The 27,758-nt window shown below is 39.8% G+C and overlaps 2 protein-coding genes and 1 pseudogene across 9 annotated transcripts in view; 2 read left to right on the top strand and 1 right to left on the bottom strand.

Annotated features, from left to right (window-relative positions):
- Window positions 1-201: 201 nt before the first annotated feature.
- Window positions 202-1,096, top strand: LOC140522942 (fructose-bisphosphate aldolase A pseudogene; annotated as a pseudogene).
- Window positions 1,097-5,022: 3,926 nt separating this feature from the next.
- On the top strand, window positions 5,023-11,641 carry HEBP2 (heme binding protein 2). The gene is made up of 5 exons (XM_072643464.1): window positions 5,023-5,236; window positions 5,645-5,761; window positions 6,444-6,579; window positions 7,653-7,833; window positions 10,562-11,641. Exons 2-5 carry the CDS (start codon window positions 5,660-5,662, stop codon window positions 10,758-10,760), a joined length of 618 nt encoding a protein of 205 aa, XP_072499565.1. The 5' UTR covers window positions 5,023-5,236; window positions 5,645-5,659; the 3' UTR covers window positions 10,761-11,641.
- Window positions 11,642-14,666: 3,025 nt separating this feature from the next.
- Window positions 14,667-27,758, bottom strand: part of NHSL1 (NHS like 1) — a 290,898-nt gene continuing 277,806 nt past the window's right edge. For all 8 annotated transcript variants that reach the window (XM_072643441.1, XM_072643443.1, XM_072643442.1 and 5 more), the window contains 3 exons: window positions 24,348-27,734; window positions 23,664-23,796; window positions 14,667-17,459 (listed from right to left, as the gene is read on the bottom strand). In XM_072643441.1, coding sequence (XP_072499542.1) covers window positions 16,727-17,459; window positions 23,664-23,796; window positions 24,348-27,734 — 4,253 coding nt within the window. In that variant the 3' untranslated portion in view covers window positions 14,667-16,726. The remainder of the gene's footprint in view (window positions 17,460-23,663; window positions 23,797-24,347; window positions 27,735-27,758) is intronic.

Consider the following 27,758-nt stretch of genomic DNA (forward strand, 5'->3'; position numbering starts at 1 on the left):
AGTCCTGGAACCACAATTGGGCAAGATTTTTAACCAAAACTCGTCATGTAGTACGCTGAGGACTAGAATCCAGATCTTCTGACTCCTCATCTGAGGCTCCTTCTCCTGTTTGTCTGCTGCTGCTTCTCAGAGCTACATAATCATTATTTGTAGTCCCTAAGTTGATTTCATCATCATCACCATCACCATCATCATCATCATAATGGTGAGACTCCCACCCAAGGTCTGGATGGGCTGAATGAGTGCTGTGCCCAGTATAAGGATGGAGCTGACTTTGCCAAGTGGTGTTGTGTACTGAAGACTGGGGATAGCACACCTTCTTCACTTGCCATCATGGAGAATGCCAATGTGCTGGCCCGATATGCTAGCACTTGCCAGCAGAATGGCATTGTCCCCATCATGGAGCCAAAGATCTTCCCTGATGGAGATCATCATCTGAAGTGTTGTCAGTATGTCACTGAGAAGGTCCTGGCTGCTGGGTGACCACTATATCTATCTGGAAGGGACCTTGCTGAAGCCTAACATGGTCACCCCTGGCCATGCTAGTACCCAGAAATATTCACATGAGGAGACTGCAAAGGCAACTATAACTGTCTTTTGCCAGACCGTGACTCCTGCAGTCACTGATATGTGACCCCCAGTCCTCTCTGGGAGTCAGAGTGAAGAGGATGCCTCCATCAACCTCAATGGCATCAATACCTACCCCTTGCACAAGCCATGGGCCCTGACCTTCTTTTATGGCCGAGCCCTGCAGGCATCTGCCCTCAAGACCTGGGGTGGAAAGAAGGAAAATGGCTGCCCAAAAGGAATATATTAAGCAGGCCACAGCCAACAGCCAAGCTGCTCAAGGCAAGTATACTCCAGGTGGAAAGTCAGGAGCTGCAGCCAGCTAGTCTCTCTTTATCTCTAACCATGCCTACTAACTTAAGTCAAGGCCTTCCACCTGGGTATGCCCTAACACTCCAGGCCATCCCTCACAGTCCAGGAAGAGGCTGAGATCCCAGAGCTTTGTGCTGACCTCTCCCATCACTCCTAATTTGTGTGGTATCGTTGCTCTCTGGTGAATCTAGTGACCACTCCTCAGCCCACTTTTTCCAATAAACAACTATTTAACAACAACAACAAAAAAGCTAAGGAATAGTGCAGCATAGCAACAACATGGTATAGTAAACAAAGTGCTATACTATGAGTCAGAAAAACCTAGATTTAAAAATTCTGCTTCAGACACTTTTTAGTTGTGTGACCCTTGGCTAGTCATTTGACCCCCTCTGAGCCTTTGTTTTCCTTTCTGTGAAGTGGAAATAATAGGAATTCCCTCACAGGGGTACTATGAGGACCAAACCAGACAAAATTTATAAGTTTAGCAAACTTTCAAATTCTACACTAATGTGAAGTATCATTATGCTCAATCATAAAGATCTTAGAGAGAGGGCTAAAGAACCTCAAAGGACCAACCCACTCCAATCCAACCCACTCATTTTTTACAAATGAGGCAAATGAAGCACAGGAAAGCTAAGTAATTTGCCTAAGGTAACAGAGCAGCAAAAATCAGAGATGGCACTAGATGGCAGGTCTCTAACTCCACAGACAATACTCTTTCCACTGTCCCAAACTGCTTTGCTGAAAGTCAATTTTATCTCTGCATAGTAATAGCATTGAAATTGCTTCTAAGAAACTCTTTATCTATTTAGCACACGCAAACAGATTATTTGGGAGTGGGGAAATGGAAAAACAAGGTGAAAGTACGTAGACTAGTTCTTAATTATAACTCAATAATTTTCATTCATTTGGTACTTTAAGACTTTTTTAGAGAACTTTCTTTACAATAATCCTTTGAGGCAGGTGGTTCAGGGATTATCTTCATTTTACAGATAAAGTAACTGAGGTATGGAGAAGTTAAATGACTCTCTGAGTTACATAGTTCATAAGTATCTGACGCAGGGCTCAGCCTAAAGACCTTCTCACTACCATCCCAATGTTCTTTTCATCACTAATAGGTAAACAGCAAGTCCCTATTTCTGCTCCTCAGGTGGCCATTTTAGTTTGGGGGACAAACTGGAGATTTAAGGTGAAGATGAGGATACAAATTTCATCAAGTATTCCTGAGTACACCCTAGGACAACTCCAAACCACTACGATGGTACCCAAACCAGAGGATTCCTAGAGAATATGGTTTGGTAAACAAGCATAGCTCCTGACAATATTGTCTCTTCCCTAAACCCCAAGGCCTGTCCTTCCTCTTTCAAATCTCTACTGGTGGCTATGACCTAGAGAAGACACAGGATTTATATCTACATTCACTTGGCTGCTTTGACTTTGTGCAAGTACCCAAAAATATTGTCTGAGAGCGCCATTACCCTCATAGTTTCCTGCCTGCTCGTTTCTCTTCTCCACCCCAATCCTTAAAGAAACTGCTTTCCTTTCCTCTTAAGGCATAAAGCCACATTTTTTAAAATTTCAAGATATGTAGAAAACAAATAGCAGGGGCCAGTTATTCTGCATTGTGGAAGTCTTAAGGCTATAAACTAGGTTCATATGAAATCTAGCTCCACAAACCTGTTCATCCTGCTGACCAATGAGGTAAGTCACATTTGATCAGGTCTTAGAGAAAAAAATTAATTGTTTGCATTTAGTTTTGCCATTTTGATCACCACCCCACCCCACCCCTTGCTTAAGCTAAGTACAATCTCCAGAGAAGGAAAAAAGAAAGAGAAAAAAAAATGAAGAAATCAGCACTCCAACTGATTCAAAAGAAGAGGTGATGCAGAAAAAAACCCCAATATATTCAACAGAGAACGATCTTATATATTGTCTGTGGAGTCAGCCTTGGAGTCAGGAAGGTGGGCTGGGTATCACTATGGACCTACTGACAGTGTGAAATTGGGCAAGTTGGCTAACCTTTCCTTGCCAAACAACTTTCTGATATTATAAATCATAGCCACTGAGGTGAATTGGTGTAGTAAAATTCCACCCAGGGAGTTTCCCACATGGATAAAGATAAGAATATAGTTCTAGACAAAGGTATGCACTGTACAATTCATTAGGGTGTGTACATAGGAGTTTTAAAGTGAACATTTATTTTTTCAGTCTTATCTGACTTTTCGTGACCCCATTTGGTGTTTTCTTGGCAAAAACACTGAAGTGGTTTGCCATTTCCTTCTCCAGCTCATTTTACAGATGAGGAAACTGAGGCAAGCAGAGTTAAGTGACTGGCCCAGGGTCATATAGCTAGTGTCAGAGGCCAGATTTGAATTCAGGAAGATGAGTCTTATCCACTGTACCATATAGCTGCCCTATTTAGTGAATTCCTAATTGTAAAGAATATTATTTTTATTCTTCACAGCAATTAAAATTTAATTCATAAAAATAACAAGTAAATACTTAAAATACAAACAAAAATGAGATGTGATACCATTTTTTGACATTAGGCATACTAGGTCCCATAGCTATGGCTAAACCTAGGGCTGGAAGTCATCTAGCCCAACTGCGTCATTTCACAGAACAAAAAACTGAATGGTAGAGAGGTTGTAACTTGGCCAAAGTCACACAGATAGCAAATGCCGGAAGTGGGGCTTTTAACTCAGATCCCATGACTCCATGTGTACCATGTGCATTTTCCAGGGCACCATGATGTAGGTCAAAGGCAAGAATAAAAATGAAAAGCATGTTTACTAGAATAGGGACTGAACCTCTTATTTCACTGGTACAGGGAAAGCCACTCTCCCAATACTGTTACTTCTGTTATTTCTCTGCAACTGAAAGTCCTGTTCTTAAGCTGGGGTCCAGGAACTTTAAATACATAAATACACGCGCACACGCACACACACACACACACACACACACACACACACATATATATAACTTTAACAATTGTTTTCAATTTTGACATACTTTCCTATTATTTTTCTGTCATGTTCAATAGAAGATGGTTGCCTAAACAAATAATTCCTTTCATATATTAAAATTGAAGGCCACGTTGGATCTATTACTGAGTCACCATTTCATAAGAATGTTCCATGAACCATCTTACCTTTCTCATTCTCGCCTTAAATGCAATTATGAAGTTTTGTGAAGCCGACTTGCACTGCTATGCTTAGCCCATTCATACTCCTGGATCTCATAACTACCAGGCTTAAAGGAAAGAGGGGAAAAAATATATATTCAAAAATACATAAAAATGTATTTCATTTTATGAATTAAAAAGAATTACTTTGAAAAGAGGTTTTAAACTTAACTAGTCTGCCAAAGGGGGATCCATAACACAAAAAAGGTTGAAAACTCCTTTCTTAAAGTTAAGTGCTCACTGAGACATTAAGTAACTCGTACAGGGTGACACAGCTACTAAGTGTCAGAAGTACATACTAAATCTAAATTTTAAAACTCAGATCTCCCCGGATCTGAGATGAGCTTACCCCCTACTACTCCACGCTGCTTCTTCTAACTCACATTTTCATATTCTTTTAATGTAAATGAATAAAAGTTCTGCTTAGACAGAAGGTTTGTTCCAGGTTGCATTCTAGATGTCAAATGGAAACTCACATTACTACTGGTTTTATTTTTTTATTATTTATTTTTAACACAGTTTATAACAGATAAAGCAATTCCAACTTTTGGTCAGGTGATACTTCCTTTTAAAGCATTTACAGTATGGACCACAAAAGAATTATTTTTTAAACATTACCCAGCTGAGACACAAATAATATTTATGTTGCTAACTTAACAAGCTCTTGACCTAATTGTCTCCACAGTATTACTAAGAATTAAAGGACCCTAAGTTATTGTTGTTGGCCTAAAGTCCTATGCCTAATAGCTTAATTTTAGATAACCTCAGATGTTCCCCTACCCATAATCTATAATTGAATAGATCTGGTATTAAGCTCACAAACCTTTTGACTATAAGAAATTGCCACTAATGGTAAGGACATTGCAGGGATACAGTATCCCCCCAACTTCATGTCAATTCCAGGCAGGATTAGATTATCCACTTGCATTCAGTCAGGCTTAAAGTCTGCCAGGTGGCAGTGGGTTACTACTGGTTTTAAAGTTGCAAGGTGTTTCTCTCAATAACCCTTTGATACTGGTAGAAAGCTAAACCTGCCAAACCGGCCAGCAGCCTTTCCCGATAGGCTACACCCTCGCCTCTCTTTAGTGGCCAGGCCTTGCTCCAGCTGCAGTGCGGGAAGAGATCGCAGGGATCCTCTGACTGGCAGGGCACCCAGCAGCCACCCTGCACTAGGTGAGTGCCAGCGTGGGCGGTAGCAGAGGGGTGTGAGGTCTCCGGCCTTCTAGAAGAAGCTTGGGGCTACCTGGGCGTCACCCACAGGTGAGAAGGAGGGTTTCCAAGAGGCTCAGCGTGGGGTGCGCTTAGAAGGCGCCGGATTGGCCTGATTCGTGGCGTTAGCTCGTCGGCCAGGTCCCAGCCGGGTCAGACGCTAGGGCTGGCACTGCTCCCGGGTGCGCTCTGGGCGGGCCCGCACCCCTGGGCGCACCCCCGGACCCCTACGCACTCCGCAGGACCCGCCTGGGCGGAGTCTCTGGCCGAGGTGCGTCCCCCTGGGCGCAGGGGCGGAGAAGTGGGTCAAGTTACGTGGGCCTCCCCTTCAGCCCGGCCTGGTCCCAGTTCCCTTGCATCTTTTCCTGCAAGTTACCTCCACCGCCCATGTCCGAGATGCCCGACCCAGACCCACAGGAGGAAGTTGCTGAAGACGCCTCCGCCCCCGAGACACCCAACTGGAAGGGCTTGGAGGAGGCAGCCCGGGAGGTAGTGACTTCTTCAACTTGGCAGGAAGGAGGGAGCGGCAGGGCAGAGGAAAGCAGTGACTCAGGATGCCCAGGCTCCGAGGAGGCCTGGGATGGGGAACCAGTTTCCCTCGGGGAAGTAGGTGGGATGGGGTGAAATTGAAACCCATCCTAGCTTCCTAGCTCTTGGAACACCCTGCCCAGGGGAAGGGAGGCTTATATTTCAAACCCGAGTGATGGACAGAGGAGCAAACGTTAGCATCTTGAGACTTTGGCAAGGCCTCTGGGACCAGTACTGAGAAGCAGTCACATTTTGGGGTAATTTGCAATGTAAAAACAAAAGTTCCCAGGTCTCATATAATTTTAGCCAAAAGTCACTGTAATTTTAGCAAAGAATTTATTATATAAATATAGGAGTCGTCGTTCTTCTAGGCAATAAATAATAATAACTTTATCCTGGAAATCTTGGAAATAAGTATTTCCTGCTGTAAAAATAAAATATTGCCTGTGACATAGAGGTACTTGAGGTTGCAGGCAATTGTTATATGCCTTTCAATTTATAAGGCACATGCAGAACAAGCTAGTCTCAATTTCTGCACACAAAGTGTGAATCCTAATCGGATTCAGAAGTAGGCCACCATTATTGTTAAAAATGAGTTTTTAGGGCTTCTTTCTTCTGTATTTTTTCCCTTCTTTCCTTTAAGGCTGGTAGTTACGAGATCCGGGAGTATGAACCGGCTAAATGGGTTAGTACCTCGGTTGAGTCAATGGACTGGGATGCAGCAGTGCAAGCTGGCTTCACGAAACTTCATAATTACATTCAAGGGAAGAATGAGAAAGGTAAGATGGTTCATGGAACATTCTTATGAAATGATGACTCAGTAATAGATCCAACTCGGCCTTCAATTTTACTATATGGAAGGAATTATTTGTTTAGGCAATCAACTTCTGTTGAATATGACAGAAAAATAATAAGAAAATAAGTCAGGCAAAATTGAAGGACAGACAGGAAAGACCTGGCTTCACATCTTATCTCAGACATTTATTAGCTGTGCCACCCTGGAGAAGATGTTCAACTCCCTCCCGCTTTTTTTATTGTCTCAGTTTTAACCTCTAAGATCTCTTCCAACTCTAAACATATGACCTCACAGACCATAGATGGTTGGTTCAACAAAATAAAGAATAGCTAGTATGACAGTCTTATCTTTTTCAGATTAAGAATCTAAAAAATCTGCAAATCCTCATCTGCAAATGAGAGGATTGGACCTTTCACATTTTATCCCAGCTCTAGCTCTGTGATCTTAAGCAATTTAGTACATTTTTTAAAAAATCTCCTTGTTCACTTCTTTTATTTGGTAGTGGAGGAAAGCCAGGAGTTGAAAGGAACCTTACACCAGGTGTCTCAAGAACATGGGGGGTTGGGGGAAAGGGATGGTGGTTGAGTAAAACTCTTTTAGGTGAGGTTGAGAAACATAGATGAGAACAAAGCTGGGATAATATCTTATTCCTATCACGACTATGACCATAAAATGTTTCTTCAGAGGTTTTTCTTGATGTTTTCTCTTTCTCTATTTCTGTTTAATGAATTCATTATAAACACTTCAAAATAGCCATCCGATCCGCCCTTTCCTAGTGTTTCGAGGTTATCTGATGGATTTGATAACTCCACCTGGCAATACCATTTAATATAGGAAATAGAGCAAATTAGAGCATATATGTGTGTGTCTGTGTGTCTACATACACATATTTAAGGATGGAGGTTTCTTTAAATTCAGTATATACTGAGAAATATGTAAGGTCATTCTGTAAGAAAATTATAGGCAGGTACGAAGAGAAATAACTACACAGAAGAGTAGACTATAGTTTCAGCTCATTCTTCTTTGTCCTTTCCTCCCCATTTGTAATCATGTCAGAAGTAAAGATCAAGATGACCACCCCAGTGACAAGCTACGTGGAACCAGGTTCGGGGCCATTTTGCCAGTCTACAATTACCATTTCCTTATACATCCCTGCCGAACAGCAATCTGATCCACCGAAGCCTTCGGAGTCAGACGTCTTTATTGAAGACAGAGCTGCGATGACAGTGTTTGTGCGGTAAGTGGGGGGTAGTTTAGCTCTTCAGACTGATCATTTTACTTGTGTGCTCCTACAGTTCCTACGCAACTTGAGTCTTAGGGGAAAAAAGAGGACTAATATACTTAAACAGACATTTCTTTCATGTTTAGATTCAGTTCAATTAAATATTTATTAAGCACCTACTATGAGCAAGGCACTGTGCTAGAAGTTGGAAAGAGAATAAAAAGGAATTTATATTCTGTGAAGAAATGGGAGGGTGTAACAATATGTGCACACGTCCACAATCAAAGGCAAAAAATATATGAACTAATGTCAGGAGGGAAGAGTGTGTTATAATGGGTATCAGGAAAGGTGACGTGTAGGAGTGAGCACATGAAGGATATTTCGAAGATGGGGATTCCATGAGGTAGAAGGGGAGGAAGTACATTCCACAGAGGACCACTTGTGCAAAAGAATAACTAGAGTGTGGAAGAGAGCTTGTGTGAACAGGTATACTCAGGACTGAAAAGGTACATAGACACCAGTAAGGTAAATCATGATGAATTTGTATTGTGAGAAATGAAAAGGTATGTATCAGTCACTGGTTTTCAGGGGCCACCAGTGTAGTTAGATAACCTGAGTTCAAAAATAACCGCAATACAAGGCAGTATGGGTAGAGATGAGTGCAACAGCAATTGAGAAAAGCAAAGAATCACTTCTCTCTGGCTGATGGATCAGGAAAGGCTTTATGGAAGTGAGATTTGAACAGGAAGTTTTTTTCCAAGTGCAGTTATATATCAGAATATTCTAAAAGATTCTCATTCTCTTGATTTTATATTTCAAATTTAACAATACCTAACTTTTAGTAGTTAAAGTGTGACTCTCCAACTCTCAAATGAATTCACAGGAATGAAATAGGTTAGTTGAAAACACTTTTGTTTTATCAATCCATGCTGTGTGTGTATATATATATATATGAAGTATATATAATAAAGTAACATTTTATTATATTTACCATATATGTCACCATATTATATTTTATTGTTATAAAATAATAAATATCTAATATTATACTTATGGCAGCATGTATATATTTGAAAACTTCAAACAGTTATAAAGCCATGTCCTGGTTTTTTTAGTCAAACATTTCTACATTGTATCTAAGGAGAGCTGGAAGCGGTGGGGGGGGAGGGGGGTTGAAGGGAGGGGGAAGAAAAAGCAGATCGGGCAACTGTCTCTCTCCGTACAGCTTTGGTCCTATGCATGTTGCTCCAGGATAAGATATAACTAATCATATCTCCTTTTTACTCCTAATTGGTGCTTATCTTGGCAGAGATTTTAGGCATTTCTAAGTATTCCTCTTTAACCTCAAAATCTACTACTTTCCCTGTTATGCTACAACTAGTAATTGATACAAACATATAAGGTAATAAACACTTGAGAAAATGAACTTTATTTACCCACACTTTCCCTGGTTCTTATTCCTCTTCCCCTATACATAGCATCTAAAGTATATTTACATTTTAGCAGAGGTATAGGGAGTATTAAGGGAGAACTAACACCTCTGGTGTCCAAATAGTCACCCAACTCTCATCTTTGACTCATGAGGAGTGACCACACCCCAGTGAAACCGACAGAAGAGCTAAACCAGGTTGAGGGCAGCCTGTCTGTGAATTAGGAGGATGCCTACTCCAAGCATGTGAAGACTTTGTCTGTTGGAATGGGTCACTGAGAATAATTTGTTCCATTGACCATGAAGGCAGCTGAAACAAGTACTATGGAGTGCTTAGAGCTTGGTCAGACATTGAAGACACCAAGGTCATCTACTGCATCCCCAAGTCATTGCCAGCTATCCTGACTTTTGTCTTGCCACTGGACTTCTATGACTCTGGAAGAGTGAGGTGGACGACTTTGTGCAATTCTGCCTCACTTAAATCCAGTTCATATGCAAGGCAAGACATCAGCCGGTGATATCACTGGTCCTCTTTGAAAACCAAGTACAAACGATAACATTTTCGGTGCCATTTGAGTGTAGGGAAATGATTGTGCTAGCTCAATGTGAAGATGTCTATTTCTCATGTTTCCATGTATTTTAAAACTCAAAATGTATGTTTTTCTTAAAACTTTCCTTTTATTATTTAAAACTGGAAAAGAACCACCCCCAAAAGTACTTAAACTCATTAGTGTTGGGTAAATGTGTTTCGTGGGCATATTTCTTCTCACTAGCTGTCTTCAACACATCTCTTTTGCAGAAAAGGAAAAAAAAAACTATCAAATCTCATTCCATTTTCCTACTCATTTACCCCATATCTCCTTAAGGGAAAGGCTTGAGGTAGATGACAAAAACATTTTTAAAAAAACCCGAATTGGTATTTGAAAAACATACATTCCCTTGGAGAGAGAATTATTGTCATCATATCCCTAGCACAGTGCCTGGCATATAATAGATGCTTAATAGATATTCATTTGATTTCATAGTTTCATAGTTTGAAGATATAGACATGTTAGGGGGATGGAATTATACCTACCAAAATCATTAGTACAATGCTTTTCCTGGAATCTGCCTCCATTACTAGTTTTCCTATGGCCCCTTCCTTCAGGAGGAAACAAGAGTGAATGGATAATTAACCTGGAAAAAATTACTAATTTTGAACTTTATTTTTAAATGCTTATGTTAACCCCCAAACCCAAGAGTTACTAAACTATGACTGTTGTTACTAAATAGTAGTAGTCAAATTTTATTGATATTTATTACTTTTCTTCACAGGTCTTTTGATGGATTTTCTAGTGCCCAAAAGAACCAGGAACAACTCTTGACATTAGCAAGCATTTTGAGGGAAGATGGAAAAGTCTTTGATGAAAAGGTTTACTACACTGCAGGCTATAACAGTCCCTCTCAGTTGCTTAATAGACATAATGAGGTGTGGTTGATCAAGAAAAATGAAGCTCCCAAAGAAAATGAATAAAAAAATTCTAAGGGCAAAAGTTCTACTTAACGTAGACCTCAACACTACTGTTAAGCAAATTGCTAATCTAGTCTTCTATATAAAAACACCATCAACTGAGCTTTATGTGCCTTTTCCAATGCCTTCCCTTTGCTTCAAGGATAGGGTGGCAGTTCACAATTCCAGCTGAAAATACCAAACATTTAATCTGATAAATGGTGATAGTCTTTCTCCTTTTTCACCAGAGGGTCAGAGGAAATATCCATGGATGTATCTTTCTTCTTTTCTGATATATTTTTTTTTCTATTCTTGCTTCCATGGGTAGAATATTATCCTCTCTTCCTCCAATTCTTATCTGTGGATAGAGTGCCAAGCTATCAAGCCCTGGGGATCCCAAGACACCAAACCCAAGTAGTGAATCAAGATCCTAAACTTCCCATCACTTTGGACAACAGTTCTCTATTCTATTGTTAGCTAATTTCTGTCTACCTTCTTAAAGGACCACTGGTTCATAAAAGATGCAAGAATAGGGTATCTAAGTTAGTGATTTCTAACCCTGCTTTTTGACTCAGAGGATTCTACTTCAAAGGATGCCTCAGTTATTTTTTTTAAGAATAAATCTTAATTAAATTTCAAAAAGAAATTATTAATCACTTTTAGGAGGGAATAGTATGGAATTCAAACAAATGCTACAACACTCTCCCCATGCCTGCAAGAAATTTTACTTTTTTCTAGTTTACTGTTATAAACTTCAACGTCTTCTCTATCATCCGACAAAATGAAGTGTTAATGTTTAATAGACTTAAAATCTATGTGCATTTTTACCCCATTTAACCATATAGCCTTATAGTTTTTGATCATATAGCTGCCCTTTGTTAATAAAATGGTAATTTTAAGTGTGACTTGTAGTTTTTGAGATTGATAATTTGCAGTCTGAAAACCCAGATCCTTATTTTCCAGAGGTATTCTATTTAGTTTGTAATATTTAATACTTCCTTAAAAATTTTCAATGTAAGAGAGAACTAATAAGATTCCTTTTACAATTAGCTGACACAGTGGATACCATGGTGGGCCTGGAGTCAGAAAGACTTTAGTTCAAATCCAGATTCAGAAACTTACTGGCTTATGACCCTGGGCAGCCACTTAAACTGTGTTTGCCTCAGTTTACTTCCTCATCTACAAAATGGATATCATAATAGCACTTACTTCCCAGGGTTGTTGTGAGGATCAAATGAGATAACTGTAAAAAACTCCTAGCACAGTGTTTGGCACGTAATAAGCATCACATGTTAAATGTCCAATATAATTAGTTTTATTTACTGGGAGTAGTCTGAAAGTTCCCTCCATGGTGAATAATTCCTTCTGTTGCTACCAGTGCATATATACAGGTATTACTGGGATGTGGCTAATTCTGAGAGGCAATTTGTAATACGTATGCATATACACAAGCATCTCCATATTCACACTATCCTTATTTAAAATAGTATTTATTCTCATAAACAGCAAGATCCTGTAAATTTGACATACAAGGGACCAGGGAAATATTGATTTTCTATTAACTACTTGGATTATCCAATTTAATATTGAATAGTAATGCCATCTGCTGTTTCTCAGCCTCCTCCAAATAGCATCCTGAGGAGCAAGGTTGTAAGATATACTAAAGATTTTTGGTTCCATGTCAATTGCTCCATGTTACCCAAACCTGTCACCTTTTCCCTTTTCTTATAAGACAGAGACCTACTTCTTCAGCCTATCCTGTCTGCCTCCACACCAGATAAGGAATAGATTTTTTTTCTCACTTATTTTCTCATAATTCTTTTTCCTCAAATGGGAATAAGACATGAAGAGAGAGATTATTTAGGAGTAGGTAAGCTGCCTGCAGCATAAGGTATAAGCTGAAATACCATAATTAGGAACTGCTAAAATGAGAAAAAACAAAGAGATGGGTTATGTTAGTTGCATCTTTTTGTTGACCATACTTGGTCTTCACTCCCTTTGTATAGTCTTGCTTATGAGGCAAATTATGGTATGTAGCTTGTAGCTACATTGTAGAATTGCAGAACAATTTTTTACCAGGTCGAATTCTAGATGTTAGATATGGAATCCATACTTGAACACAAATGTTGTACTTCTGTTTGGCTGTTAAGGCATTTCTAAGTATTTATCTTTAATCTCAAAATCTACTACTTTCCCTATAATCCACAACCAGTAATTGATACAAACATATAAGGTAATAAACACTTGAGAAAGTGAACTTCATTTACCCACACTTCTCCTGGTTCTTATTCCTCTTTCCCTGTACATAGCATCTAAAGTATATTTCCATATTAGCAGAGGTATTAAGGGAGGACTAGCACCTCTAGTGGGAGGGCTTGCTGAGCCCTTTTCAGGGACTGCTTATCCACTTTTGGTGTCCAATAGTCACCCAACTCTTACAATCCTTTCCTACCTCTTAAAACAGGGAAGTATTTCTGTATCTTCTGTGAAACATCTTATGAAGCCCTTGCATTTCTCATCTCTGGAGCCCCTCACCTAGGCTGGGATTATCCTTCTATCATCCAAACCATTTTCCCCTTCTGTTTAATAATGACTTCATCTTAGACTGTCTATGGATCAGAATAGGCATTTGTGTTTGCACACGTGTATGTGTGAGGTAGCTGAGAGTGAGAGAAAAAAGCACCCCCTTTGTTGCCTTTTTTCCTGCCACTGTAATTTGCTATATATCTGCTAATGCTTTTAGTCCAAATGGTTAACACAAACCCACCAAAACATTCCTGATCTAATTGAAAGATTTCAAATACTATGCTAAACCCCAAATGGCACAAGGGTAGAAGGCTGAGCTTGGATCTAGTGAAGATGTGGGAAAGAATATGACTTCTATCCCTTGCCAGAGGGTGACCACCAACAAGGCGCTGGAAGTCTTTGAACCTGTTTCCTTTGTAAAAATGAGATCAGTAGTCCCTTAAAAGGTCATCTTAAGGAGCAAAAGAGGTAACATGTTAAATGTTTGGTAAACCTTGATCTGCTATGTAAATTATTCTTTGAAAGCAGTGGTTAGGTTAGAGATCAAAGGATGTGCTACTAGGTTAGTTATTCAAATAATCATTCCTTCTCAGCTCTTCTTGGAAAATTTTCTGCTTTCTGTAGTTCAATGGCAAGGTTTCATGGCCATAGGATCAATCTGTGACTATCTAGCATTTAAAGGTCTTAATACTGGAGGAAGGGGATGTCAGATTTGTCTTCGTCCCATTTTACAGTGTCATTCGCTAAATCTAGCAAAAAAAAGTTTGGTATTCTCAAGGTATTCAAGAACGCAGGAAGCTAACAACTCAATGCTGGAGAGATGGTCTTAGAATATCTAGGACAGGGTTAAGGACCACACCTATGATTTTACAGGTATAGAGAATTCCCAGGTTAGGAAAGTATACCAAAACAGGTCAGCAGCTTCTTTGTAACTACAGTCAAAAGCTACTAAGCATGTTGAGAGGTGGGAGCCCAGGCCTTCCCAGCCCTGAAGCTAGTTCTCTTATTCATCACACCATAATGCCTTCTCATTATTACTAGAACTTTGATTAAATGCAGGTCCTTGTCCTCCTAAATTCTCTGCATACATGTAAGAAAGTTCCTCCTTCTCAGCCAAGCAGCCAGGAAGGGTTGAATGCTCCCATGTTATTTGCATTTGTTATTCAGACTACATAGAATTGTATTTGTTGTTCTTTCCCATGTGTATGGCACCTACGGGCCTAGTGTTTATGGCCATTTCTGACTTCTCACTCCTGGGCTGCCTCCTCCCACTGGAACCTTCTGGTCCCAGTTGATGTCCTCTTCTCTTTTTTTTCATTCAAGCAAAACACTTGATGAGTGTGTAAAACATAACTTGCCCCATTACCACACCATCATTGTGATCAACACACAGTAGGAAGAAAATTTTAAAATATTACTTTACTTTGTTTTTATTAAAGCAGGTTTAAATAGTGTATTTGTACAATTTTAGAAAAAATCTGATAATCTCTCAATGAGGTTTGTTATCAACTTTACCTTCAAGGTAGGTAACTTATTTATACTGAGTAGTGGGTTCCAATATTCAAACATTTTTGATCTTACAGAAGATTGCTTAAATTTTATCATACACAGGAATTGCTACTAACTTCTAAAAATTCAAATTGTAGGACCCTTATGCCTTATGAAGAAACTTCACATAGCACTTCTATTGTTGAATAATATCAGGTCCTGATGGCTTCCCAGCTTGAAAAAAAACAATTCTACAGCAGATAGAAGGATCCTTGACATATCCTCCAGGCTATTCTCAAAAATACATTGTGTTTCCTGGTATGACTATGAAGTGCCTAGGGTACAGATGTTGGATGGAGAGATGAAAAAACATTAGTGCAGATCTTAGGAAGATATTTTCATGTGAGAGACAAGATAACAACTGGCTGCCTCACTTTATTTGAGCTAAGTATCACAGCATGGTCTTCTTGGATCCCTCTGCTAAAGAAGGCATTAGTGAAGGTCCTGAATTTACATGACTAACCAAGGAGTTCAAAGGACAGGGAGGATGGAAGAGGTAGGGGTCACAAACATATTTCCCTAAAATAAATAAATCTACATGCTTTTCCCCCTACATACTAAAAATGGGTAAGTTCTAAGTTGGGGAAGATTAAAAATGTAATTAACAACCTCAGTTATTTACAGACAATATAAAAGACTGCAGAAGCCAATTAATGTAAAGTTTTTTGTTTTTCAATTTTAAAACTTCCTAGTATGACTCAAGAGTTAAGTTCAACATGCCGAATTTAGCCACTTTTTCTTTACTAAGAAGAATTATTCGGTGTTTTCTTCCAAATATCATTTTTAATATACAAGACAACTAAGATAGACTTTTCTATATTATGAAAATTTTTAAAAGAATACTGTAGGCAATTTGGAAAGAAACAGCCATAACTTATTCTTTGGTATGACCAAAAGTTACCAAATATTGACATTTCAAGTGATGAGAAACTGCCAAACAAATTAAATTCTGGCAAATAAAAGTTTTAAAAGGAAAATCTTCACCCACAGTTTTGTAGTGCAAGCTTTCAAATTTAATTTTGGAAATAATTTTATTTATAAACAGAAAATTCCAACTCTAGTAGTATGTCACTCTGATTCCTCTCTTTTATTATCACTAAAGTCTTTTTGCATATCTACAATAAGTCATTTTAGTTTTATCCAAAGTTGTTTAAATTTCTGTTCAGGGAGGAAATTCATTCAAAAATACACATACCTTCTAAAAATCAGGGTGAAGGCTGCATAAGCAGGTGTCTGTGTAGCAGTAGACACCAAGTTTTAGTGGTGCCTTTTCATACACTTTTGTCATTTTTACAAAAAAAGAAAAAAATCTTTTTTTTTCCCCAGAAAAAAGTACCTGAACCAATGACTCCAGCCCTCTCCCAGCTTCTCTGGACTAACCATGACATGCTTGAACTCAAAAGCACACATGCATATGTATTCATATGGTTCCAGAATTCACAATGCCACCACCTCTCACCAGCTATGGACCTTTTTGTGCTTAAGGAACTCACTAAACTTTATATATATATACTTCAAAAGCAACAACCATCTTGTGTCCCAGAAGCTTCTAGGTTACCTACATTGACCTCTTTGCTCCTATACTTTCTTACCAAGGAAAAACACAGGCTCCCCAAATGCACATACACCCTTATGTCCCCAACATCTAGGAAAAGCTCTCACCAGAAAGGACTTTCAGAAGTTAAGCTTCTAATTGCTTTTAAAGCCAGAGGATACAGATACCATGTTAAGTCCTATATGACCTTCCTCTACCATGTAGAGCCAGCAATGATCTGGCATGCAGCACAAACACAGAGTGTGATCAACACTCAGCAAAGTGAATGGTACCAATCTGGGATTACTCCTAGTACCCATACCTTATCCCCGGTGCATATCATCTGGAATACTAAGCTGGAAAATACATTCATCCTTGATGCCTAACTCTCTTCCCTTAAAGAACTTCTACATTGTCCTGATAGAGCCTTACTAACTGCCTTATCCATTGCATCTAAATGGTTAGGAGCCTGGGCTCCCTTGGAGCTATGCTCTTCAGAATAGTGAAGATCACCAGTGTCCATTTCAGTCCCAGTAAATCCATCTATTTCTTTCTCCCTCCCAACTCCTGAAGTCCGATGGATTCTGTTCTCTGTGGGTTCCATTGCTTCACCTTCTCCTTCAGAAATGACAGTCATGGGGCTACTTTGAATCCGGTTTCTCATGCTGTACCTGCTGCTTGCTGCAGAAGGTGGTGTCCGGCTCCGGCCATACCTAGTGCCAGAGAAAGACAGGCTCCTTGGCATCAGGCCTTCATTCTTGGCCCACTCCTCCTGGGCCCTCCTGTTCTTGTTCGGAGAACAGCTTGAGGGGCTTTCAGGTGTGTCCGGTGAGGGTTCTGATCTGGATCTTTGAAACCTTGGGTCTGTATTCTTCAGCATCTCAGCTGCTGACATTCGAGAGCTGGCATCTGTCCGGCTCCCCTTTTTCAGCAGCAGAGCTTTGAAGTTATCACTGCTAGTACTACTCTTACGAATGCTTCTCTGTATTGATCCCACTTGTTTAAGGGAAGCCAGGGTAGGGGCAGCACCAGTGGGTGTCACTGGTGGTGATGGAGAATGGTTTCGGGAATGATCATCATCGGAATCCTTCCGGCCAAGGACTTTCCGTTTAGATCTGAAATGTAAGAACAAATGTTTAAAATAAGTTATCTTACATGAGTCCATAAGGTAGCAATCAAAAACAACATACTCTCTTGCACTAAAGACTCAAGCTGTTAAATGAGTTCTTTTTTTTATAACAATAATAATAGCAGACATATATATGTAATAATGTCATGGTTCACAGTTTTCTGGTTTACAAAGTGTTTTATATATACAGGTTGTCCTAGTTTAAAAAAAAAAACTGCAATGAAACCTTTAGGATGCCCTGTATCATCTCAATTGATCCTTATCACAATCCTGTAAGGTAGGTTTTATGTATTATTATCTTTTTCTTACAGATGAGAACATTGAGACTGATTTGCCCATTTTAACAAATAAGTCGCTGTGTTGGAGTTCAAACACCGACTTCAATTCCATGTTTTTTGCACCAAAAAATTTCCTTGTAGAATTTATATGTAATTGAACCTGATGGTAATACACTACAAATCACCTCATGTAATATCAATTCTTTTCCTCTACCAGTTTTTTTCCAGTTGGTTTCCAGTCTGGACCAGGATAGACCCAGTCTGTAACCTAGTCCTGAATTACCTACCTACCAAGGACTCCTGGTAAGGCAGCTCTGCATATGAAGGTTCTCTATTAGTCACACTGCCTACTGGTAGACCTGCCTGCCACAAGTTACTCCACATTCCAGTCCATCCTCCACTCAGCTATGAAAGTGATCTTCCTAAAGTGCAGGTTTGACTTCCAATGAACCCCACCTCCAGGATCAAATAGAAAATCCTGTTTGGCATTCAAAACTTTTCATGACGTAGTCACTACACACACACACACACACACACACACACACACACACACACACACCTCACCTTTCTAGTATTTGTACAACTTATACCTCTTTCTCATATACTCTGTGATCCAGTGGCAGAGGCCCCTTGCCATTCCTTGAATAAGATTCTCCCCATCTCTAAACTCCAGTCATTTCCACTAGCTGTCCACCACACTAGGAATGCCCTTTATCTCTGCCTTTTGGCTTCTCTGGCTTCCTTCAACTCTATAAGAAGTCTTTCTTGATTCACCCTTACTTCTAGCACTTTCCCTTTGATGATTATTTTCCATTTATCCCCTGTATAGGTTCTTTGCACATGGTTGTTTGTGTGTTGTCTTTCTTAATGGACTGAGAGCTCCTTTAGAATAGGGACTGTCTTTTACCTTTTTTTGTATCCCCAGTGCCTAGCTCATAGCAAGCACTTAATGAATGTTTATTGACTAACAAAAATTGGATTAGACTTCCTGAATTATTACAACCAAACCTAAATCTCTAGGAAGACAGTTCTTAAGACTAGAGATGTGGAATTACAGGACCATACCAGAATTTAACACCTAACCTCAGAGATCTTAACTATCCTGGAGTACAGATTTGAGACATTCATTTCAAAGCTAGTTTATGGAAACTTTTTGATTTGTGCATAATCTTGTTTGGGCTTTCTCTATTACCTTGATTATTTATAAGGACATAATTTCTACTACAATTGGTAGAGAGAGACTATTAGCTGACTAAACAGAATACTGCCTTTTTGCTGTTCTTCCTTAAATGTCATTTTAACAATCCAATGCATAATTAAGTCAAGTATATTTGTGTCTCAGTTTAAGCAAACATAAGATTGTTAAATCCCTTATAAAGCTGTTCCATCCAATCTTGTTCCACACTTCCATTGTTACAGTACATTATCATCAAACTTAACTACATAAAATTTTAAAAATAACTGAAATATGTCATATTATATCGCTTAAGGTTGTGTTTTCACCAAGAAGCAATTAATAATTTTGGGTACTGACTGAATTTTTTTTTAAATACAGATTTATAAAACAGATAAATTGAGGGGGGTAGGAAATGTAATAGGATTTACTATGACATTCCTTTAAATTACATGCTCCTCTATGTTTCCAATGCCTTCAAATAAGATCCATTTTTTAAAAAGTTGTAATGTGTTTTAGTAATATATTTACTGTGTAAATTAAGGACAGCTGTAATGTAATCTTCAAATGCAAGTTTGAAAGACAGTATCAGGCAGGGAACTTAACCAGATGATCAGGAATGTCCTTTGCACCCTAAGATTCCAGAACTAGGGAATATGGACACCAATGTTATTTTGCTGCTGCATGCTCCATGGAACAGAAGGGAAGTATGTAGAATTCATTGCTAGCTACCAGGGATCTGGTGCTTACATAATATTCTCTCTAACACTGTTACCAACCAAAGAGCTGGAAAATGGGGAGAGGAAAAGTAGGTCAGTAATAATCTAAAGTTAAACAACATTGAAATGCTTCAGAACCCTGATTGATGCTACCGGTCTATTATGATTTAAGGAGACTGATGATGAAATATGTTTCCTATCTCTTAGTAGACTGGTGGTATACTACATGTATGCAATGAGGTTTATTTTCTGACAATTCTCTTTTCCAGTGTGGTTCAATGTTCAAAACCAATGTTCAATGGTTATTTGTCACAAGGTAAGGTTTTAATAGAGGAAAGAGATTTAGTCACTGGGAAGTGATAGTGATGGAAAAAAAGAGTTTTGATATAACATTTTATAAAGTGGTTTGATCAGTGGAGTAGCAATGACTTGTTAATGTAGTAGCAAGACTGGATGAAGAGTGGTCAGGGAGTGTCACCAAGAATGGACTGACGTGTCACCATTTGGAACTGCAGAAACTGATGCTAAGGTTCATTTAATTGTACTGAATAAAGCTTTGGTCTGAGGGAGTGGTAAGCTTGATCCAGGGTTCACTAACGATCTACAAGGTGATCCAAAGACCATTAGTGAACCCTGCACCAAGATTGAGGACTGCCCTCCCACCAATTCCCCCATATCAATACCTTATTTAGGACGTAAGTCCCTGGGTATGTGCATTTGTATTTAATAAATATTTTATAACTGTATTTCAGTACAAGGAGTTTATTCTGTAATCTTATGTGCTTTACTTCATGCACATTATTCTAAGAAAAGGTCTCAGGTTTTATCAGACTGCCAAAGTCACTAATGACACAAAACAATGTTAAGAACGCCTGTCTTAGGTCATTAAGGTTATAGGGCAACATCCTTCCATAAATTAATAACTCAACTACCTACTGACATACTCCTTCTTCACTGTCTCATGGAAGTGGCATTGCCCTTTGCTTTATTTCTGGTGTGCATTTGCTGTTTTCTATAAATATTAAGTGGGTATGCAGACAAAATTAGCTTGAAAATCATGGATCTCACTTTCTAGAGGCTTTTCCGTCCTGCCTCATGTACCTACCTTGTATCAAATAAGTATTCAGCAAAATCCCATCTGTCAATCAACAAATGTTTACTTAGGGCATGCCACTGATTGTTATTCTTATGCACAATTAATATGTGTATTTCAAATGATACTTTGCTATTTTTGTTGTAGATAACTTTTAAAGAAGAACACATTTCAATTTTTTTTATTCAGTTTTTAAAATACAAACTATTTCGATGTGATCTCTCTAGTTACAGCATTTCACAGTTGGCAGGAATGATTCTTATATTCTTTCCTTAAAACTGTTCTGCCAGTTAATAGTCAGCAGGACTGGACTAAATTCTCTGCTCAGATTATATAATGCCATAAAATAGAGCACAGTTATATCATATTACTTTGGGTTTTTGCTTTTAATCACTGGTTTTGATTAATGGTATAGTTGGAAACACTGGAACTGAGATACGAGATTCAGGTTTGAGTCTTGACCTTGGCATAAGATCACAACTCTGAATCTCAGTTTTCTTATCCATAGAATGGATATAATGTATGCTCAAGCTACTTCACATAGTTCTGAAGAATCCATTTTGTAAATTTTAAAGCCTTACACAAATGTGGGCTAAAAAGAACTAGGTTTTCCTAATAAAATACTTTACTTTAATAGTAGAGATTGCTTACTTCCTAGACATTAATATTGTATCAATTTTTAAAAATATAATGCAATAATAACCAATGTCTAACCATTCAAACTCAACAAAAAGATTAATACTGTATATGTGGTTTTTAAAAAACAAAATGGCTTTAAAAGCCTACTTAAACAGCTAATGCTGGCTTAGAAATTATTGGCTTCAATAAATGTGAAGAATTCACACCTCCTTGGGTGCTCTCTTTTCCATCTGGCTTTAAGTCTAAACTTGGTTGATATGCATTATGAAACTGCTGTGAAAAAGTCCGTGAACTCAGAGAATCACTCTTTCTTCTCTTTCTTCTTTCCTTTTAATATGGAGTCTGGGTCACATCATTTAGATGAATTCTTATTGTTCCTACTGATAAATCACAGCATGGATATGCTGCTCATTAAGCTGACAATATACACATATTTGATTTTTAAATCACAAACTGTATTAAGGATATATTTGTCCTTTTATTTAAGCATCTACAACATTTATACAGGATATCAAATGCATAAGGCTATTTTCACATCTTCACATGTGAATGAATCATTAAGGAGAGAAACATTCTATTTTGGTGTTTACTTAAGGACAAAGAAAAACAAATGGTAAGATCATAGATTTAGAAGCAGAACAGACTTTTTAGGTCATGTAGTTCAATTTCTTCACTTCAGAGATGAGCAAACTGAGACCCAGGATGATGAAGTGATTTGTCTGAGGTCGTATTGGTAGCAGGTGGTAGAGTTGGAACATTAACTTGGGTCCACAACAGGAAAACATGCCAGAGACTTATGCCAGCTTTGTAACATGACATTAAAGGTCAGATTTCCCCACTGAGCCCAAGCAATTTGTACTGGGTGGGGGGGGGGGGATCCAAATTAGCAGGTCAAATTGTAGTCTCTTCACTCTGCATCTAATGCTCTTTGCAAGCTTGTGGGCTGACTATTAGTGCCATTGGTTTTAGACTCAGAGCATACTTTTTTCTAGTGTCCCTGGGGTTGGGGTTTGGTAATTAAAAAGAAGAGGAATGCAATATAGATGAGACAATTTTAGCACCTATTAGAATTTGTTGCCAATGGCTGAACCTACAGGTGAGAAGCATTACTTTGAAACTGAGAAAGTCTAGGTTTGGGTTGGAATCTCTTACATGATTTTTTAAAACTATTTTATTCATTAGGTTTAATGTGTACAGAATATTATTTTGGTGTTCTCAAAAATGGCATGTGTTTATATTAAGTAAGTCATCTTGGATGTAGGCAGAACAGTACCTTTTATCCCATGCAACAGTATTCTGGGCAAGAGGCAGTTCGTGTAATGTCATTTTTCAAACAGAAAACTGAATACATGTATTTGATAAAAGTTCCTTGTTCTCAGGCATAATAAGGCAATTCATGTGGGGTTACTAAAATACTACAACTTACAAGGTCATCAGGAGGCAAGGAAAATGATATATTGAGTAAAATTTCAAGTTTAATTTGTATTTACTTCAAAAAGTATATGCAAAATGCATGCACTTAAAAAAATACCATATTATTATTAAAAAAAAAATCTCTGCAGCCAGTAGGTGGCACTAGAGTACACCTCAAAATCCACTTTTAACAAACTATGCTTTCTTTCTGCTTAAAAGGCATCTGCTTTTGTTGATACCTGCAAGTTACCAGGAAAAAAATGATTTGGCACAAAACTAAAAATACAGAACTGTAACTTGTAGATGGGAAACAAATAATATGCCAGAATACTAAGTTCATTCAAACCACAGGGCACCAAGACACTCATTCGACATCTCATCCTCGACTGGATTATGAGAATCTATAATCCAGCTCTTGTCATATATTTTGTCATATGACTGACAGTTGGTGTTACTTGCCAGTGTATGTCATGCTTGCCAGGAGGCATGTGTTGAATCTCTGTCCCAAACTGCACCATAAAAGCAGCAGAGTAAAGGAGTTGGAGGGAAAGAAGGAAATGGAAATAGAGACACAGACAAAATCAACAGTGAAGTTAGTCAGGCAAGGAATCACAAAATATACTGAAGAGAAAACCTCAAAATGTAATTTTAAAACACAGAATTTGTAGATAAATTATATTACCAAAGCAAATTTTGTTTCTTGGATCACAAGAAATAAAACATAAATTTATTATCTTGATTACCAGTAATAGAGAGATCCATCAGTCAGAAATCTCAGCAGGATTCGTGGATTTTAATTTTTTTTCCTAACAATATGCTGGGACATTTTGGGGAGCTGTCATAAGCACTTAAAAGGAAAACAGTTTTTAGATACCTGTGAATAGCTGCAAAAAGATCCTCTGTAGTCCTGGGTCTACTTGGAGTTGTCACCTCATCACCCCCATCTTCCTTAAGGCTACTGCATGGTCCAGGGGAGGTACATACCATGTCAGCTTCAAATACCCCAACTGTAGAGGAGAAGGAATGTACATATTTAACATAGGGATGATTTAGAATTTCAGTTTTTAAGCTATTAAAATAATTTTCATTGCTACTAGAAAAATGCAAAAGCTATAGGAGTACAGGCACTGTAGTTTACTACACTGTAGTATGATTTTCACTAAGAACAAAGGGAAAACAGTGAGAGTGTGCCAGTTGAGGCAATGGCGTAACAGACATTAATTCTCATGCTTTTTTTCTGTTGAATGATATAAAACTCCATGAAACTCTAATGTTTCAACTGAACCTTTTTTTTTTAAAATTCTTATAACTTTCATAGATAACCAGCACAAAAATGCTTTACCGTAGCCTCTCATTTCCTAATTGCTTTAATTGAGGTTGTTTTTAATCTACTTTTTAAAATTAGATGCCTCTGCAAGGCACTGTAGGAACTCTAAGCAAAACTACATTGAATTTGTCAATCTAATCTCACATTCCTCAGTCCTAGGTCTAAAAGTCCCAAACTCGACTAAGTTCAACTACACATTAGCAAAGAGAAGGACAAAGAAGCAAGACTTACTGTTTGTGTGCTCTCGAGAAGGGGGACTGCCCACATTACCACCACTATTTTCACAGCTCTCTATCCTGCTGCCTTCATCTGAAGTGCTTGGCTCCTCCTGCTTGGGAGCTCCTTGAGCTGGTGATGCATCAGGCTGTACCATATAGACATCCGCTTCCACTCCTGCAAGGAAGGTGGATCCTGCAGCTCCTCCCTCTGGCACCAAGCTTTCAAAGTCTGTCTCAGCAGAACCAGGTCCTGCTGCAAAACCCTCTTTTGCCTCTTTGCCATTCACATCAACTACCTGTCCCCTGGCTGGGCTGCTGATACTTTCATTCATGTCGGTTGTTTTCTCTGCTGTGAAATCTACGTGCGGAGGTGGCACGACAAGGAACAGTTTGGGTTTCTTTGAAATAGGAGGTGGTTTCCTACTGGGTGAGGAGCCATGTGTCTCTTTTGGAGAGCTGGGCTGCTTCTGGAGCAGTGCAGTCCTGAGGCCAGGAGATTCCTCATCCTGCCCAGAAGTCTGCACTCTTTCCTCAGCATTTGTTCCTGCAAAGGATGCTTCGGAGCATGGGATGGGATGAGCGGCATCTCCTTGCCTTTGAAAGGTGTCAAGCTCAGCTGCCCTGCTGCGCTGATCCCAACACGAGCCCTTAGCAGGAGTGGGAAGCGTGTTTTTAACAGGGATGTCCTGGGCTTTGCCGCTGTCCACTCCATTGATGCTCTCTCTGTGTTTCAAGGCAGAGGATGGTTTGAAAGGACCCTGTGGAACCACAGAACTATTTTCCTGAGATTCTGTTTCAGAAGCTGGCTTGCCTGGCTGTGCTCCTGATGTTCCTGGGGGCTTTTTCACAGGCCTCAATCGTACCATCTGTAATGCTTTCGTGGTTATCAGGGGCATTGGCGGTTTAGTGGTTTCTTCCTTGGTGAGAGGCTGTTTAAAGACAGCACAAGAAGAATCCTGCTGGCCACACTTTTTTAAAGAAGGCCAAGCTTCTTTCATCAACTTGGGGTCAAGAGGTGGAGCAGGTGGGGGAACTGAAGAGGGAAAGAGAGATGGAGGAGGTGGTGGTAAAGAAGCAGCTGAACCTGGCATACTGAAGGATGTGGGGGGAAGAGGAAAGCATGTATCAGTTGAAAGGAAGGAAGAAGCAAGGGCTTCTGGTGGTGGAGGAGGGAAGGTGGGGGAATGTTGTACAGTAGATGGCTCCAAGGCATGTGCTAAAGGAGGGGGAGGAGGAGGGAAAGGGGAGTGATCAAGAGTATGGACAGATGCTGGGGAAAGAGCAGGAATGGGAGGGGCACCTATGGCTGAATCTGACTTCTTCATGTTCACACTGCCTTCCGTCGAAGTACTGGAAGAAAGAGACGTCGAAGATGAAGAGATGGACACTGAAGATATCAGAGAGGATTTTCTTTCAGGCACTTTGGGCTTCAACTTTGATTTTCCATTTCCTGATGAGATGGACTTTAAAAACACAGGCACTGGGGTAAGCGCTGTAGGGGTATTTGACTGACTGGAATAGCCGCTAGAAGGGGAAGTAACCCTGTGAGACTTCTCTGGCGATGTGTTCTTTGGTTTGTCCAGTCCACTAGACACTTGTGGAAGGGGTTCCCTGGACCCATCCTGGAGATGACTGGTAGCAAAGTCACCCAAAGGGGCCACAGCACTAGATGGACATGTTCCACCGGATTTCCCTGGATCTTCCTGCATGCCAGTGTAGTCAATGTAATAACCCCAAGGATCGCCATACTCTGACTTGACACTGCTCGTGTCACTCTGAGATGGTGTGACTGTGCAGAGGGAGTATACATTTGGTGCTGTGGCTGATACCATGCTGCTGCTTGTGCTGACTGTGCTCTGGCTACGGGAACGGAGGAGCCATGGTTCCTCGTAATCACTACAGGGGCTTTGGGAAGGGGAACTACTATCTTTATGCTGCAGATTTAATTGCAGGGAATGCTGGAGGGTAGCAATCAAAGTCTCATTGAGCACCTGCCCATTGGGCTGGGTTTTTTTCTTGGGGGACCTTCGAAGGGAGTCTGTTCTGAAAGGGGGAATGGGAGGTTTCTTCGCTTTTTTTAAGGAAATGTTTCGTGGCAGAGATTTATCACAGTGTTGTGACCGGTCACCTTGATTTTTCTGGGCTTTACCATCAAAAACATTAATCACACTGTGCCTGGGGTTCCCAATGCCATCACTGCTATTGCACTGATTTCCTGATTGGAGTCCAGAGTCCATATGCATGGAAGTGTAAAAGCCATTGTGCTCCACTGAGTAGACAGAACTGGCATCCTCTTTGACTGAGGCCTGCTCTAAACTACTGCTGCTCATGTTACTTGCAGGAGTAGAGTAGCCAGGAGTAATACAAAGTGGTTTGGGTGGGGATGCCCTCTCATTACCTGAGGCTTTATACTCCCAGGGCTCTGTGCTACCATGTGCTCTATCGCCTGAGTAACTGGACTCACTCTTGCCATCACTATCCTGGGAATGGCTCAGAAAATCCAGGTTGCTTCTGCAGTTATAGGCAACATTTCGGGACCCATTCTCCATGCTTCCTGGAGTGTTCAGAGAGACATCTGAATCACAGAGGGAGGTCATCATGACCACATTGCTGGTCTGTGAATGTCGCATAGACCTATTCTCACTCCAGTTACCACTGGAAGACAGATGATCATCTTTTATGGCACTGATGGTGGCAAGATTGTCTCTGGACTTCAATATCTTTGCATAAGATGATGAGCTGGTGATTTTGCTGTCCAATTGTCCAGTGTTCTGGACTGTGTGAATAGCAATAACCTCTGATGATGAAGAAATTGTGGCATTTGCTATGAGGCTGGTAGAATAGGTTGCATGAGGAGAAACAACACAAGCTGGGCTTGTTTTTTCACTTTCATGATGCCTCAACTCCTCAGATTTGGGCCTTGACAACGTCCCAGGCCTTGAGATACATCTCACACGTTCAAGGCTCTCATCAACTTGCAGCTTACCTACCTGGTAGGAGAGAATACTAGCCAAGTTCTCCGCAGGGTCAACAACACCCTGTGATGTCTCTAGTGGCTGAAGGGGTACCCTCGTTCCAGGACGAGGAAGGCTATGGAAGCCTCCATCATTGTGGAGACGTGGAGGAAAAACAACACCTGCGGAATCACTCATCACTGACATGTTCCCTGATGAGACGGAGAGCTGGCTCATCTGGGCAGCAATTCCTTGCCCCTTTTGGGCCCTGATTCTTCTCATTGAAGGGGGCACAACTTTTACATCATCAGTCTGACAACTGGAGTCTCTGGTTTCAGAACGCTGAACAGCAGCAGATCGATAGTTGTCAAGCCTTCCTAGTGTGGAGTAGTGGTCTGGGACATACATCGAGTGACCACGGAAGTCATTCTGGCTAGTGCCAGTAGCTGGAGATAAAACAGAAAAACAGT

Source organism: Notamacropus eugenii, chromosome 2, assembly GCF_028372415.1.
Source record: "Notamacropus eugenii isolate mMacEug1 chromosome 2, mMacEug1.pri_v2, whole genome shotgun sequence".
Lineage (NCBI taxonomy): Eukaryota > Metazoa > Chordata > Mammalia > Diprotodontia > Macropodidae > Notamacropus > Notamacropus eugenii.

Bases quoted from the DNA above. Each gene is read 5' to 3' on its own strand.
- HEBP2 (XM_072643464.1), top strand. From the start codon at position 5,660: ATGTCCGAGATGCCCGACCCAGACCCACAGGAGGAAGTTGCTGAAGAC. The intron at 5,762-6,443 runs GTAGTGACTTCT...CTTTCCTTTAAG, and splicing joins TGGAGGAGGCAGCCCGGGAG to GCTGGTAGTTACGAGATCCG. The intron at 6,580-7,652 runs GTAAGATGGTTC...TAATCATGTCAG, and splicing joins TCAAGGGAAGAATGAGAAAG to AAGTAAAGATCAAGATGACC.